Genomic DNA, 17,664 nt, shown 5'->3' with positions numbered 1-17,664 from the left:
ACACCACTGGCTTCCCATCACACAGAGGATACAGTTCAAGATCCTGGTCCTCACCTTCAAAGCCCTCCATGCTCTTGCTCCCCCCTACCACCCTGTTCTCTCTCTCCACTCAGCGGGCGTCCCCCGTCTTGCTCTCTCCAGTAATGGTGGGCGGACCTTCCACCACTCTGCCCCCACCCTCTGGAAAGCCATCCCGCAGTCGCTCCACCTCGCCCCCTCCCTTTCCACCTTCAAGACTCATCTCAAGTCCCTCTTCTTCGACTGTGCTTTCGAACTCTCCGCTTCTCCCACTGTCCTCCGACTTTCCCCCACTGCCCTCCGACTTCACCCCCCGCCCTCCACCCTCCCCCACCCCGACTCCCAGGTCGGGTCTGTAACTCTGTCTGTTCAGCATCTTGGGACGTCTTCCCGACGTGAAAGGTGCTATACAAATGTCATTTTGTTGTTGTTATTGATATTGTTTGAGAGTTATCATTGTTACATAAAGTTACAGAGAGTGATATGCACAGAAACAGGCCATTTGGCCTAACTCATCAGTGCAGTTGTTTGTACTCCGCACAAGCCTCCAGCCCCTCCTATTCCCCTCTCCTTTATACCTCTATTTCCTTTATGTGGACAGATCCTTTTGAATTCCACTTTGAAATTCAACCTTTCTATTTTTAGCTGCATGCGGAGGACTCCTAACCAAGTTAAATGGAACGATCACCACACCAGGCTGGCCTAAAGAATACCCTCCAAATAAAAACTGTGTGTGGCAGGTTGTGGCTCCGACCCAATACAGAATCTCGATGCAGTTTGAATTTTTTGAATTAGAAGGCAATGACGTAAGTACAGATTGGTCACTAAATGCAAATTCATAATTTCAATCAAATCCTTGTAGCACAGCATATTTGGCTTTATATTTAGAACAACACTGAGGAATGAAAGTGGCAGCTTTCACATGTGTTAATTAACATATCATTGAAAACTGAAGCCAGTCAATAACTTTAGACAATAATATCAGTATTAAGCTGGTACTCTGCTAGCCATCAGATTGTTGGGTTGGCATTATATTATGTAATACCTTAGACCCAGTCACTGTGATGCGGTGTTGGAGGGGGAGGCAGAACAGATCCACAATTGGACAATGTCTTCAAATTGCATTTTGCATTAATGAGTGTATCAGACAGTTATTTTCATCACTAAGGTTCACTGCAGTGTGTGTATGCGAAACATCATAGATAAGCAGTGAAGGCAGATTATGTGGGCAGTTTCACAAGGGAATTGGATTGTAAAGGAGATCCCAAGTATGCACAACAACAACAGATTTGTATGCATAGATGATTAAATTCTCCACAGTATATTACTGTCCAAATCCTGCTGAGGTTTATTCAAACAGTTAATTGCCAACTTGGATCATTTTAATTGTGTGCGTAATACATAGAATAATGTAACATTGTTTAATTTTTGCAATTTTGTTCGAACAATTTTAATAGATCAGATGAAATCCTTTGCACTGTTAAAAACAACAGTTTTTACTGTACATTTTTAATACAGGTTCTCATCCTTCCAATTGCCCTTCCCCTGCCCCATCTATTGAAACAACTAAACCACACTGGAGTATAATTTTACAGCTGCCCTGCAGTACTTCACTCTAATGACCCCAAGTTTAACCCTGGACCTAAGTAGTGTTTGCAGCTCTATGACATCAATCAGGTCCAAGTTCAGAGCCTTATATACATTTTCCTGGAAAGGTCATTGGAAAGCAACAAGAAATGGGATCCCTTTGTCTGATTCCTCAACCCACCTACCCCCAAACACCTGTCCAAAGATACTGAAGCCAATTGTGGCATCTTAATCACTTTGATTGATTGATTGATTGAATTGTTCATTGAATTTATTCCTTCATTCCATACTGATATCAGCACAGACTCGGCATCCAACTACAAACCTTCCATTCTATTATGTCATATTGCACACTGGCAGGACTTTTGTTAAGGTTAGCAGTGCACTAAAACCAGTTTACCCAACCTAAACGTAAATAGTAAATGTTTTTATTTGTCTTATTAACGGGGTGAACTGTAGAACAAAATAAATAGGTAGCTTCCTTTAACAATCTGTGAATTAATTCAGTAGATTGGCCCACAAAATATACAGTAAATTCACTTTACAGTATATTCTGTGAAGCATTTGAAGACGTGATAAGGCACTATATCAAATGCAAGGATATTATTATTTATTATTATTTCCAATTTTTACTTAGTTTGAACTATAGATTATGCATCAGTATCTTAAAGATTTGAGAAGGATTTTGTCAGGATTATATCATGGTCATGATTGTATTAAATAACTGAAAATGCATGTTCTGTACTGATACAATTATTAGTCTGTTGTGACTTTCTAGTGGAGATTCTATCTGGTTTTAATTGGCTTGTTGGCAGATCAGAGGCTGCTTTCTCTTGTCTGTAAATTCACAGACTTTTAAAATAATAATCCTTAGATTTGATATAGCACCTTTAACATCAGGAGTATATCTTAAAGCACTTCACAGGAAATACTGCAAAGTGTAGTGATTATGTATTTTTGGTGAGCACAACAGTCAGTTCAGCAATATTATACAGACAACCATGAAGTGAATGATCAATTTTTTTGCCAGTTTATAAAGAGAATAGCAGCCATCAAGTCCTTCAGCACATTATGATCTTCAAACCTTTTTACTTTCCAAGGACAATTATGGGTCACCACATCATTGAAATAAATATATACTGAACCTGTTGTTTATGTGGAGCGACTGCATACCTTGCACATTGAGAGATATGATGTACTTTATTCAGCCCATGGAGCAGAATGACCCCCAGTGACCTTTGCAAACAAAAATAACATTCGACTGTCAGACCTAATTTGTAAGAAAGTTCTTGAATGCAGACTCAGAGAGTTTTAAAACAGATGTTGATTAATCACATAATCCTGTTTTTTCAGGTACTGTCATTATGCCACATTTGCTGCACTGCAATTCAAACAGTAAAGTGAGGGAATGAAAGGCCAGTCTGCCAATATAGTTGTGTCCACACTGAACATTTAATATAGTTGCTACTCCCTTGCACTGGGCTTGTTGCTTGATCATGAAAGAGTTGGCGATAAGCCATTAAAGCTGACGTGAGCATTTGAGCCTTCTGGGAAATTATAACAAAAACATTGCCTGAGGGGCTAAAAGGTCCCTGCGTGGGAAGGTGTTTGGTAAAAACTGTGATTATATTGTGTGGGGCTAGCTGTATTATTGGGTCTAATAACATATCTGCAGTTATTTAATTAATAACAGAAAGCTGAGCCTATGCTGTTCAGGTCTTTAAATGATGACTTCCAAACTTATTATTAGTATACTATATATTATAGTATATTAGACAATATAGTACAGTATTTATCATTCATATTAGTCTCATTCATTGGCAGTTTGTTCATAGTGCAAACAAATTCTGTGAGGTTTTTAAATCATTTGCATTTTGTATTCAATATGCGTCAGCCTAGCTCAGTGATATCACTGTCGCTCATGAGACAGAAGTTTGTGGAAACAAGCCCTACTTCAAGACTTAAACTCACATAGTCTAACCTGACAGTCAAATATAATGCTGGGGGTTAGTTGTATTATCGGAGGTCCCATCCTTCAGAGATCAAGATCTCATCTGCCTGTTCAGGTGGACATTAAAGATCCAATGCACTATTTAAAAAGAGAAGGGAGTTTCTCCCATTGTCCTGGCCAACAATCCCCCAAATAAAATTGATCATTCATTTTATGGTTGCTTTGAGACTTTGCTGTGCGCAATTGGATTGCCGTGTTTGCCTACAACTATACAGTTGCTCCACTTTGCAGTATATCCTGTGAAGCACTTTGAGACGTCTTCCCGAGGTGAAAGGCGCTATACAAAATACAAGTATTATTAATAAATTGTATGGATCATTGCACATCTTGAGATGAGCATATATTTGATCTCTGAAATAAGTTGTACATAAGTTGTAATATTGTAAATGGATTTCAATTGGGAAAAATGTAGTGTACCTTTTAGGAAAATCACCTAAATGGTAATACAGTATTCCTTATATTCCTCATGGAGATGAGGAGCATTTGTGCAAGTCTAAAATATGTCACAAATTCACTGCAGGAAGAAGCATCCACTACTTGGTGAGAAAGGATTCATAATAACAAGCTGAATTTCTCAACATCACATAATTCCAAACACCTGGCTGAGGAATTGTATCTGTGAATACACGGTGACAGCGATTGTAAATCAGCAAAAATTGATTCATTTCTCTTTATTGCGCCAATTTTCTCTCCTTTTTTTCGCTTACCCTCTGATATGATTGATGTTCTCCTTTGGTACTGACCTTCGTTGGTTATGAGTTATCAGGTTAGCCCACTAGTAGGATATAATTCACATTCCATTGGTCTTCATAATGCATTCTCTATCTGCACACTTCCAGCAATTCTGAATGCATTCAAAAGTAGAGAGGATAAAAACCAGGCTGCGAAGCTAATTCACAACTGTCGGTATAGCATATATGCCTTTTGTAACTGAGGTTATGTATGCTTTGTACCAGATATGCAAGTACGATTATGTGGAGATCCGGAGTGGCCTTTCATCCGATTCCAAGCTTCATGGCAAGTTTTGCGGTACGGAAGTGCCTGAAGTTATAACATCCCGATACAACAACATGAGGATCGAGTTCAAATCAGACAATACTGTTTCAAAAAAAGGATTCAAAGCCCACTTTCTTTCAGGTGTGTGTGTTTTATTTACCCCCTTCTCCCCAAAATACATGCATTATCAAGCATTCATAGACCCTGTATAATGTATCTGAAGAACATTTTTTGAGCAGCATATTAAAATGTGCTTGTGCCCTATATTTATTAGATTGAGTGTCAAGCCAAGAGATCAAAACATTCAAGCGTGATGTTATCAACTAAAAGCAAAATACTGCAGATGCTGGAAATCTGAAATAAAAACAAAAGTCGCTGGGAACACAGAGCAGGTCAGGCAGCATTTATGGAGATAGGAAAATGAGTTAACATTTCAGGTCTATGACTTTTGTCAGAACGTTCTGACAAACGGTCATAGACCTGAAACATTAACGAACCTGCTGCATGTTCCTAGCAACTTCTGTGATGTTATAAACTGTTAAGTTGAAAGATTCTGAACATCACTTGAACAATGATATTAGGTGCATACATTTTAACTGACTAATATCTGGTAGTAATCTTGCCAAACAATGCTTTACATTGGCTGAATATGTGGTTTTAGCTGCTTAACTTCCAGCAATATCTCAACGCACATTCTGGGATTCCCAAGCCTGGGCTTTCAGCAACTTGTGCCTAATTCTCACCGGAATTGGGTAAACCGTGCGAGTTTCTCATGGAGAGGGTGTGCACTCCATTCCAAACACTGGGAAATTTCCATGAGTAGGTGGCATATATATGTGGAACTCTCAATCTCTTTTGGATACTCTTAAGCGTGGTGATGTGGTGGTGGTATGTTCAAGCACCCACCTGGCTGAAAAAGTATTAGCTATTTTTACAAAATGAGGTATATACTCTGCTTCTACAGTTCTATTTGTTGACAGTTTTCAGAAGAATTCTACTGTGGCCTGGCATTTTGTGATAATAGCAGCGTCTCAGTGCAGTTGTACTTTACACAGGAGAATATTGCTCACTTCTTTTAATAGCACTACTAAAATGGTCCATTATATTTTCCTGTGTATTACAAGGGAGTTTCATACACATGTACAGTGTACCATAAACAAAATGAACTTGCATTTTCATAAAACCTCCTCACTTCAAAATCTCCTCCTAGTGCTACCCAAATAATTATTCAGAAATGCCCACTCTGGAAGACTCCAATACAGAGTAGCTTTCAGAATAAGGGTTAGGATTCACCCCCAAGTAATTGAAGCCAATTACTTGCACTGATCCAAACTTTTCTTTAGACAAGTGATCTGATTGAATAAACCAGTTTGCATGTCAATTGGATTTTGACTTTCTGAATCATGCTCGGAACTGAATGAAGCAGAACAGCAGATACTGAGTTGACACCTGTTGTGATGTAATTACACTTGTGACAAAATTATCAGATTTACTTTTCTGCAAAAAAAGTTTAGAATTTGTTGTCTCTTGGGAGACTTTTTTGGGATATTACATTGCTGTTTATATTTGGCTTCTGCAATCCTAGCCCACATTCTGACAACTCAACTCTGTAAAGGCTTATTTCAGAGTGGAGTTGATTTTAGGTCGGATTCCCTATGACCCATTTGAAACATTGTAACGTGTAAAATATTTGGACATTCAAGGGTTAAAGCTATTAACCTACTCCATTTTACATTGATCCTTCTAATTTCATGTTTTTGTGTCAAACAGAAGGTTTCCATATGTGTTATGTGATATAGCATAGTTATGTGATACAATATTTGGGACCAGTGATTTAATACGTGGGTATGATTACTTTGACTGAAACATCATAAATAAGTAAAATTTGCAGTGGTTCCATTTTAGCTACATATATTAATTAATATGACACACATAACCGTGCTTCCAGATCATTATCAGATTTAGGATTAGAGAATGTTTACAGTACAGGAGGAAGCTATTCGACCCATCGTTTCTGTGCTGATGCAGTAACTTGCCTATTCTATAATAATAATATAATATATTATAATAATATAATAGCTGTGCGCAATTGGCTGCTGCTTTTCGCCCACAAATATACGGTCAATTCACTTTACAGTCTATTCTGTGGAGCGCATTGAGAAGTCGAGAAGACGTGAAAAGCACTATATCAAATGCAAGGATTATTATTATTCCTAATGGAGTTATATACTATAATCCCACTCCCCTGCTTTTTTCCCACACCCTTTTGTTAAAGTTATTTTTCTTCAAATATTTTTCCAACTCTCTTTAAAGTGGATTAAACTCCCCTTTGTGATAATGCATTAAATATTCTAACTATCCTCTGGGAAGAAAATGTATATTAATAACATTCAATTTATTATCTCTTATTACTGATCACTGGTCATTGGAAATAACCTTTCTCTAATTTTCCTATCAAAACTATTCACAATTTTGAAACCACTATTAAATCTCCCTTTAACCTTCTTTGTTGCAGTGTAACTTGCCCCAACTATAATTTCTATTCTGAGTATCATCCTATTAAATCTCCAATGTATCCCCTGCTTCTTTTTTCTGTTATTTCACATCCAACGGTAGACTTACTTTTTGCACTATTATCTCGTGCAAATTTAACATTACTGTCTTGCTCATGAATTCAATATCCTGTAATAAAAACAAGAATTCCATTTGTGTTTTTAACTGGTTTCATCCCTACATTTAAAGACTATGCATCCGTACTTCTCGGTCTCCTCCACTCCATTAATAATATTACTATTGAGGAGATACTTCCCTTCTCTTCTTTCCAAAATACACTACTTTGCATTTTTCTGTATTGAAATCTATTTGCCACGATCCTGCCTGCTCAGCTAACATATCTTCCTGTATTTTTCTACATTCCTTCTCATCATTTTACACCCAAAACAGATAGGTTCCATTCCATAGAGTTGACATGACTATCATGCATCACTATTTTTTGTCTGAAGACAGATTTGGTTTGCATTGGAATGTATTTCTCAATAAATGATCCAGTGAGCAGATTACCAAATATGTATCAGGTATAGAGTTAAAATAAATCTGTTTACAGTTATTAAAGTGTCAAATATCACGTGGACTAGGAAAAAAAGTTTCTGGTTGAATGAATTAGTCTTTTAGAAAGTACTGTGGAGTCCTGTAGCTCAGTGGTTAGAGCATTCACCTCACAAGCGAGAGACCTGGGTTCGATTCCCGGCAGGGTGAAACCTTGGACAAGTTTCCTTACTCCACACGCCTGATAATAATCCCTCAAGAAAAAAAAACTAGAATAAATTGGTCATTTCAATCCACAACTGTTTGTGGGACATTGCTGTGCACAATTGGCTGTCGCGTTTCACCCGCAAATATACAGTCAATTCACTTTACAGTATATTCGGTGAAGCGCTTTGAGACGTCTAGAAGACCTGAAAAGCATTATATCAAATGCAAGGATTATTATTTATTATTATTACCTTGCGATGCATCAGTGCAAATTTCAGACATTGAAAACTGGAATCATAAATTAGATGTGAAAAGTAAAAAACCATAAGGAGATATTTTCTAAGAGCTAGATTTATTACATACATTAGACCAGGAATATAGATTCTGTTTAGTGTCAGCAATGTAAATGCAAGATCAAAACTTCATTGCAGTTCAGGAGGATCAAATGTTGCTATTTAGTGCACAGGCAAACTATACCATTTTAGTTGGTGAAAACCCAGCAATTCGCCAAATCGGACTCTGCGGTTCCCAATACTTGGCTCTTGGGAACCTGCACTTAATACTTTCTGGGGAAAGAGTGCACATTCTATTCCAAACACAGGAGAATCTACAAATCTAGCTGGTGAACATGTACAGAATGATCAGTCTGTTTCTGTTTTAGTCAGCCAGGAGTCTAACACAAGTAGAAACCCTTCACTAAACTTAAGACTATCTGAATGAGAGTTGGTTTGTATTTTCTTAAACTTGGCTAAGGGTTTTCAATTTGTGTCAGACATTCAATTGATAAAAAAAAATTTTTTATTATAAAATGCTGAATTATTCGATTATAATATAAAAGTGGAAGGTGGTGCACAGTGCACATAGGCACAGAAATGATCTACTTCATGTGAAAAAAGATAATTACAACAGGAATTTGTGGGCTGGCCTGCATTCAGCACTGAGGCCCAGATCCGACAGAAAAAGGCTACAGCTGGCCAATAGGTTTGAACATTTCAAGGTTGTATATGTAGTGCATATGATGTGGCATCACTGAGATTATCACTATGCTCACTGCAATTTTTCATTAGTTCCATTGTAAAGCTTCTTTCTGTGCTTTTATGAGTGGAAATAATAGTATAAAAAGGAAAATGTTGTGCAGTATAGTTCATCTCAAGTTTTAAGAGCAAATAAAGTGTTAATCGTTCCCTTTTGGAAGACTTTGGAAATCTCCCTGGACATCACTTAACTATAATCCTCTGGATGCTGTTAGGACAATGTATAATCCAGTAATGACTATACTTGTTCTATTTACATTTATTTATTTCTATTTATTTATCTACGACTGTTTGTGGGACATTGCTGTGCGCAATTGGCTGCCGCGTTCGCCCACAAATATACAGTCAATTCACTTTACAGTATATTCTGTGAAGCGCTTTGGGACGTCCTCCCGACGTGAAAAGCGCTATATCAAATGCAAGGATTATTATTATTATTATTATTATTTAAATCTGATGCACTGTTTTTCTTCACTGTAACAAAATCAACAGAACTACAGTGCAATAACAACAACAACTTGCATTTATATAGTGGCCTTCACACTGGCTAGTGTCCTGGAGCGCTTGTCCTTGACAACGAGCCAAGTGGAGGTGGGGGGGAGGTGACCATAAGCACGATCAAAAAGGAAGGTCTTTAGGCCATATTGACTCACTGTTTACTGTATTATTTGTGTATTATAACTGTCTCCTCCATCTACCTTCCCATGCCTCACCCTTCCTCTCCTCAAACTCCAACTGTGAGGAGATGCTGGACTTCCTCGAATCCAAAATCGAGGGGACACGTTCAGCCACCTCTTTCCCATCCACCGCCACCGTCATGTCACCTTTCCCTCGTGACCCACCCCCCACCCATCCCCCCTATACTCCTTCGACCCTATCCCTCCCTCCTCCCTCACCACCATCATTCGCAAACTCAAACCCACCACCTGCTCCCTTGATCCCATCCCCACCTCTCTCCTCATCTCCCAGCTCCACCTTCTGGCCCCTCTCCTGTCCGATGTCATCAACCTCTCCTAGTTCACTGGTTCAGTTCCCACCCCCCTAAAAACAGCTGTCATCACCCCCATCTTGAAAAAAACCTTCCCTGGATCCATCCTTCCTCTCCAGCTACCGTCCCATCTCTAACCTCCCATTCCTCTCCAAGGTCCTGGAATGAGTTGTTGTGTCCCAGCTCCGCTCCTTTCTTTCTCGCCATTCCCTCTTTGAACCCCTCCAATCCAGCTTCTGTGCTGCCCACAGCACGGAAACAGCCCTGGTCAAAGTCAAATGACATTCTGAACATCTGTGATCAGGGCTCCCTCTGCCTCCTTGTCCTCCTCGACCTCTCTGCCGCCTTCGACACTGTGGGACCACTCCATTCTCATACACTGCCTCTCCTCTTTACTTAATCTTCAGGGACCTGCCCTTGCCTGGATCGATTCCTATCTCTCTCACTGTCTCCACTTTGTTGCCTCTAACGGTTTCTCCTCCAGCCCCTGCACTGTCATGTCTGGTGTCCCCCAGGGCTCTGTCCTTGGCCCTCTTCTCTTTAATATCTACACATTCCCCCTTGGTGATATTATCCGCAGACATGGGATCAATTTCCACATGTATGCGGATGACACCCAACTCTATTTTTCTGGCCCCACCCTCAACTCCAGAACCACTGCTGTCCTGACAGACTGTCTGTCGGACATCAAGTCCTGGATCAGGGCAAACTTCCTACAGTTACATGTGGACGAGACTGAGGCCCTCCTGATTGGCTCGCGCCAGCGCCTCAGCACCTCAGGCACTGGCAACATCAACCTCCACGGTTGCATATTACAACTCACCAAGCCAGTCAGGAACCTAGGTGTCTTGTTCAACCCTCAACTGTCTTTTCTTCCCCACAGCCAAGCCATGACCCACTCTGCCTTCCCTCACCTCTGTAACATTGCCCTACTCCACCACTACCTCACCCCTCAGGCGGCTGAAACTCTTGTTCATGCCTTCATCACCTCCAGGCTCGACTATGCAAATGCCCTGCTTGTCGGCCTTCCCAACTCCTCCCTCGACAGGCTGCAAATAATCCAGAACTCTGCAGCCCGTGTCCTCTCCCGAACCAAACTCCGTGACCCCATCTCCCCCATTCTCGCCCAACTCCATTGGCTCCCTATCCTTCAGAGGATCCAGTTCAAGATCCTGGTCCTCACCTACAAAGCCCTCCATGGCCTCGCCCCACCCTACCTCTGTGACCTCCTAACCCCCTACCAACTCGCCCATTCCCTCTGCTCAGCCAGCTCTGGCCTGCTCCACATCCCCCAACCCACCCACCCTACCATTGGTGAGAGAGCCTTCAACCTCTGGAATTCCGTTCCCTACTCATTCCGCCTCGTCCCCTCCTTAGCCTCTTTCATGTCCCACCTCAAAACCTTCCTCTTCGACCATGCCATCGGCCACCCCCCTCCCTTCTCTCTCCATGACCCCAGCTCAGGTCTGAAATGCTGTACACGGTCCAGCGCCTTGGGACGTCCTCCCGACGTGAAAGGCGCTATACAAATATAATCTTGTTGTTGTATAACACCAAATACAATGTGAGTGTTGTTTCTATGAATATTATTTGTATTATATATATCCAAGCCTTATTTCTATGTTCAAATATTTCTCCACTTTCTGAAGACTAAAAATCTGAGCAGTGACCGTGTTTTGACTTTGATGGTGAGAGATTATAATGGGGAAATTCGTCATTCAAGGTTGGCATTGTCATATGCAAGGATAACTATTATTGTCAGTATGCAAGGATTATTATTATTGTCAATATGCAAGGATTATTATTATTGTCAATATGCAAGGATTATTATTATTGTCAATATAATAAGGCCCTTGAGATAGGGTAGAGGAGAGCAATGAGGATGATCCCCAGTGTTAGAAGAATGAGCTATGAGCAACGACTAGACAAGCTCTTAAGTTTTGAAAGAGGATGACTCATAGGGGACGTCATGAAGGTGTATTAAATTTTTAATGGGCCAAAGGGCCTCTTGATCGAGATCAATCTTGTGATCAAGTGCAAGGACTATTTTAATGTCACGACACAGAATGTTGACCAGAATTTGAGTCCTCAGAAGGTACTGATGTTTTAGAAGTACAGTTCCCTAGGTTCCTGGACTGTAATAAGGCATATATATAATACCAAATCTTCAGGTGTGAGCTGAGGTACTGAGTATAAGCAGGTGATTTGATTATGCGGGGGGGGAATCACAGCAGATTCCAATCCTTTCCTCACTCCGTATCATTCTATGACTTCTACCCCTATGCCTCCACTCTTTGTAACACTCTACCAAAATCCTCTGTACCACACCCTCCCTCTGCTTTAAAACTGTTCCAAATACCTACCTCTTTAACCACACTGAGGTTCCCTCCCCTTCCCAACCTCCTATTTACCACCTTGCTTAAGTTTAATTCCATCTCTGTGTGGCACTTCAAAGAGTTATATGACATGAAAGGCTCTATAAACGTGCAAGTTTTTGTTGTTTGGACACATACATTCCAGCTAGGGTCACTGCTGGTGATCAGGAGAGACTGATTTTGTCCACACCCAGCCAGGTTACTAAGGTTATTCTCTACTACCATCTGGCTGAGATCATCTAACCAGCGCAAAGGATGGGTTGTGGCACCGAGCAAAATGTTCTTGGATGTGTCTGTGCTCAGGTAACCCATCATATCCACACAATGTTCAAAAGCATGCTATATTTTCTTAAACTAGATGTTTGTCAAATCTTTTAGTCCTCCTATTACAGCATAATTTCCAGATATAAGATTATCTGTTTTGCCTGCACAGATGGGGCTGGTGGCAAAACATCTGCAGTCATGTAAATAAGTATTAAATAATTTGACAGTTTGAGTTGAATAAGAAGTTGTGAAAATGCAGGTGTATATTTGGGATAGTGTGTTACAGTTTATTGTGTTAATAGTAAAAATAAAGGGTACTGTACTTTGTATATTTTATCCATGTCTAAGAAAGGTTACTAAAACCTGAAGTATTTTTTGGTTATATTATTTAGCCCCGGAGCCGTCAGAAGCAGGTAAAGCATATTGTTGTGCCCCGGTTCCAGATGACACAATGGTCTTCGAGCAATCAGCATGCACTCACCTCTGGTGCCATCTTGGTACATTTTCTTTCACAGACAAGGAAGCTCCCTGCAAAGAGAAAATATTTATTTTTGAATCTTGCAAGAACTTGATGCAGGTTTCCCTTTCCAGCCGAGTACGTATTATTGACAGACTGGTGGCCTCTGAGAGTCTCAGAGGTACGACCACATGTCCTCTGATTAGTTGGCGTCTAACACGTTTTTGGGGGATGGATCTTTCATTACTTTGGGGACTGACTCAAATCCTTTCAAAACTGGAAGACTGATTTCTGCCCAGCAGCACCAAAGGCGCTTATCCTCCCACAAAAAAAACATACATCTTCGCTCTTAAATCATTACAGCTACACAAGACCTCTGCTTCCTAACCTTCTTAATGTTTAGGAATGCAATGCTCATATTTTTCTCGGCCTTGTACAAGAGGCTATAAAATAATTACCCTTAAACATATTGAGTGAATAGGATCCTTTAGGAATTATATTTAAGAATGTAAATATATTTATGTAGTGCATTCATTCTGGAATTACCAGTCATTCTACCTCAAAAGCCATAACACTCCTTCATTTTCTCAACAATTAATTTGTCCATATAACTAAATAAAGCAAATGTTCTGGTTTAATCCAACCACAGCCTTAAATACATACATTCACTTTTCCTTGCACTTGCGTTACTGGCCAGTGAACAAACTGCACATCATGTGAACTTTTTATACCCTCTCTGTTCTTTCTCTCTCTCTCTCCCTGATATGCTTCCATCTGTTTCAGTAATTAACAGCTGCCCGCGCCTCTCAATTCTCTGCATGCCGAAGTCATAAAGCTATCTACATCACGGAATTGAGTGTGAGTGAAACAGTCTGCCAGTTTTGACCAAATGGACAACCCACGCCTTGCTAATATGACAGCTCACACTGAATGATAAGAGCTGACTGCCACTCACTGGAATGAATGCTAATATAGTTTTGGCTTTCCCCCTCTGCCTGCAACCAGTTTTTGGCTGTTTTAAGCAGATTTCATGGAGTTATATAGAATTTTATGCTAACCTTTGCTTCACTTCTAACACCATTGTACCTTTTCAGGTGACTACTTAAATAAATGGAATAATTCGCTGAAATACTGCCTTGATCAGTAGGTCTGTCTAAAATGAACAGGGTGATCGTTTCCTGTCGATCTTAACTCATGCTGGCTTAACTTGTGTGTTTTAGAAACGTCCAGATTCATTAAGCCATAACGCACTGCCAAGCACTGTAAAAACTACAGATGATTTAAACTAGAAAGGCTGAGTTTTTCTTTGCTTAGCAGAATGTAAACAGCTTGGAGCTACTGCCGAGCCCAAAAGCTTCTTTTAGTGTCTGCTTGATGGATTGTCAATTATAGGTTAAAATACGCAGGCTTTATAATGAATAGGTACAGCTAAAGCAGGAGGCACTGGCTATTATGAGACAGTCAGGCCTGAGTTTTAGTTTACCTTGTTCTGGACAAACACACCATTGCACATTTTTTTTGTGGATTCACCTGACTGTTTCTAATGAGCAGTTCATAAAGTATCTATTTGTGTTGTCTCCCCTCAACCTCTTCACAGACAAGGATGAGTGCTCCAAGGACAACGGTGGCTGCCAACACGAGTGCATCAACACCATAGGAAGTTATGTTTGCCAGTGTCGTAATGGATTTGTGCTACATGAAAACAAACACGACTGCAAAGAGGGTACATGTTAATGTGTCTCTTCCTCAAGAAAGTGTTTGATTGTTGGTTAGATACACAAAGGGACTTATTGCTCAAAGCATTCCCCATTTGGTAGAAGAAAATAATAATGCGGTCTAGTTAGCAGTTTTTCTTAACAGATTTCTTAATAAGAAATGTGCAATTATCCAATTTCTAAAAGCTCCTTATGTGCTTAAGAATGAAACAGAAACATGAGGTAGAGTGAGCACTTACGTGGGGGTTAGAAAAATACTCTGAAAATAATTGGAATCAGCCAGTGGGAGTCACTGTAATACATTGACGTCACTGGCATGCGAGCTGTATATTTTGGGAATGTCTTTGTCATTAACAAAGTTTGTGGAATTTGAAGTGGAGAACCACAAGTTTATTGCGGGACAGATTAAACACCCACATTTCTGTCATTCCAGACATGAATTATCAATCACTCCCCCAATCAGTTCATTTCAAATACTTCCTGTTGTTTTGCCAATTTTAAAATGAGAATTAAAGATGTTTAAAGACCACAGTGAGATACACAAAGACTGGGGTCTGTCACCAGCCAATTACTAATAATAGCAGTTTTAGTCATGTCTTTATTGTATGAAAGAATATTTTATCTCTGTTTGAAAATGTTTTGATAGATTTTGTCTAAATCTTGGATATCGCATTAAACAGACATGAACAGATTCACACCTTTATTTGTAGGAATCAGCTTATTATAAGGCCCATTGTTTCAACAGTAATACAATAATAATATAATAATCTTTGCATTTGATATAGTGGCTTTCATGTTTCAAAGTGCTACGTCCCACAAACAGCCATATAATAGAAATATGATAAAGGGAAGAAGTATTCCAGTTAATCATTATTCTTTCCAATAATTTTTCTTTACCAAATAGAAACAAAGCTCTTTTATCTTCTACCCACAGGACTGCTCTGCAATTTCCAATAATTAATCACCAGTAATTTCTCAGCAGATCCTCTGACACACATCTATCAGCCACACTCCCATTGTTAATTTCAATTTTCTTGAAAAGGCAAAGTAAAATGACTAACTTTTAAGAATTTAACAAAGTAAGTCAGATTTATAGAAAATCTAACAAAACAGTTCTGAGTAACAACAACATAAAATCTGATCAAATAGTTTATGATCTGTGACAAGAGGGCATCAATTTAACATAACAATTTAACAAGGGAGCAAAGGGAGAAATTAGGACTTTTCTTTTATATAGTTAATGCCCTGCGATATCTGAGGCAAGATCTGTATCATCTTTCAAAAGGGAAGTAGATAGATATTTGCCCACAAATATACGGTCCAATTCACTTTACAGTCTATTCTGTGAAGCGCTTTGAGACGTCGAGAAGACATGAAAATCGCTATATCAATTGCAAGGTTTTTTATGATTATTATAGATATCTAATGACAATTAATTTGCAGGGATATTGTGGAAAGGCAGCTAAGCAGGACGGAATAGATTGCTCTTTAAAATAGATTGCTCAGACATAAATAAGCTGAATGGCCTTCTGTGCTGTAAATTTCTAGGGTTCTAGAAAGAATGGTATTTGCTGGTGGGGATTCAAGAAATCTGTGCAGATCATACATATTAACTGGTCATTCTCCAGAGTGACCCAGCGTGCCTCAACTCTGTTGAGCAGCAGAGCCAGAAATACATTCTTATTTAAGCCCCAGCATCTTTACTGTATTATTGCCTAAGCCAAAAAATAAATGTTTATTTTACACTGAAATGTAAGAACTATCATTTGATTCAGATGCTTCATGTTGGGAACCTAAATTCATTAAAGTTCAGCTTCAGTTCAATGTCTGATAATGGGTCTGTGCATAGAGATCAAATTGAGACTGTGGGCAGCTAATCTGTGAGCAGGGAATATATGGATCGAGCTCGCTATTTTTATAATGGAGTTGGGCAACTTGCAACAACGAGATGCCAAGTGGCCAGTTTATGAAGACTTCAGAGGGGAAGCCGAGTTTGGGGGTTGGGGCAAAACAGAGTGGATGCAGGGGGTGGGGGGAAGTGAGGGGTCAGGAGGTAAGGTGAATTGCCAGCCTCCTACGATAGTGCTCTCTCGTGGACTGAAGGAGTGCCCTTCTGTCAGTGGAGGGTTAGGTGATGACCATTTGGTGTCGGCAGGGGGAAGTTGCTCAGGGTGAGGGTGCTGAGTCTGAATAAGAGAGTTGGATGAGGAGAGTGTTACTTTGGTTGGCCTTAGCAACACATGATGTTAGGAAATTCTTTAATTAAAAGTCACAGTATCTAGACAGCAGCCGTTATTCCTTCGGGCACTTAAAAATGCGATAGTAGTTTAAATGCCCTCATACCCTCAGAATCGATAACTCCTCATCTCTGTTGCAATGAATACATCTTAGTCACTTGTGGCTACTTAAACTTTTTATTAAAAAAATTCACAGAAAGAAATTAATGTCAACAATGTATAATTAGATACTGAATTAACAGGAGTTCTGCCCAATTTCATACTTGAGATGTGACATATATGATTATTCATTGATGCCTTTGCAACTAAATCATTCAAACTTCACTTAGGTTATTAGTTAGGTGAGACCTTGTTTTAAATTGACAGATGAGGCACAGGTAAATCCCTTGGACCAGGGTTAGTTTTCTAGCCTTAGCTACATAGATCTCACAATGTTTTACATTGAAATGTGAAAGCTATCATTTGATTCAGACGCTTCATGTTGGGAACCTAAATTCCTTCTATGTTGGGAAGCACAATGTGTCATTGTGGGATGAGAGAGAATGGGAAGATTATATTACCATATTGATAAAACACAATAAGTGTTTCTGAAATCTTCAATAAATTGGAGCTTTGCTACATCACAATGGTTGAGGGCCATAAATTCCACTCTGTCCTCTACTAACAGGCCATGGCAATCATTTTCATAGTGTGGCAGCTTCCCATGCTTAAAAGATGTCTGATGTTTGGT

The 17,664-nt window shown here is 39.7% G+C and overlaps 1 protein-coding gene across 1 annotated transcript in view; it reads left to right on the top strand.

The window, feature by feature from the left end:
• The window catches only part of LOC103177344 (tolloid-like 1), a 157,541-nt gene that overhangs the window by 117,994 nt on the left and 21,883 nt on the right, over nt 1-17,664 (top strand). The window contains exons 15-17 of the mRNA XM_007891466.2: nt 664-824; nt 4,573-4,753; nt 14,580-14,705. Of these exons, the coding sequence (XP_007889657.1) occupies nt 664-824; nt 4,573-4,753; nt 14,580-14,705 (468 nt within the window). The remainder of the gene's footprint in view (nt 1-663; nt 825-4,572; nt 4,754-14,579; nt 14,706-17,664) is intronic.

The sequence above is a fragment of the Callorhinchus milii genome, unplaced genomic scaffold (assembly GCF_018977255.1).
Source record: "Callorhinchus milii isolate IMCB2004 unplaced genomic scaffold, IMCB_Cmil_1.0 Scaffold1, whole genome shotgun sequence".
Lineage (NCBI taxonomy): Eukaryota > Metazoa > Chordata > Chondrichthyes > Chimaeriformes > Callorhinchidae > Callorhinchus > Callorhinchus milii.
The sequence above is the reverse complement of the archived record's forward strand: the minus strand, read 5'-3'. Positions and strand labels throughout refer to the sequence as shown.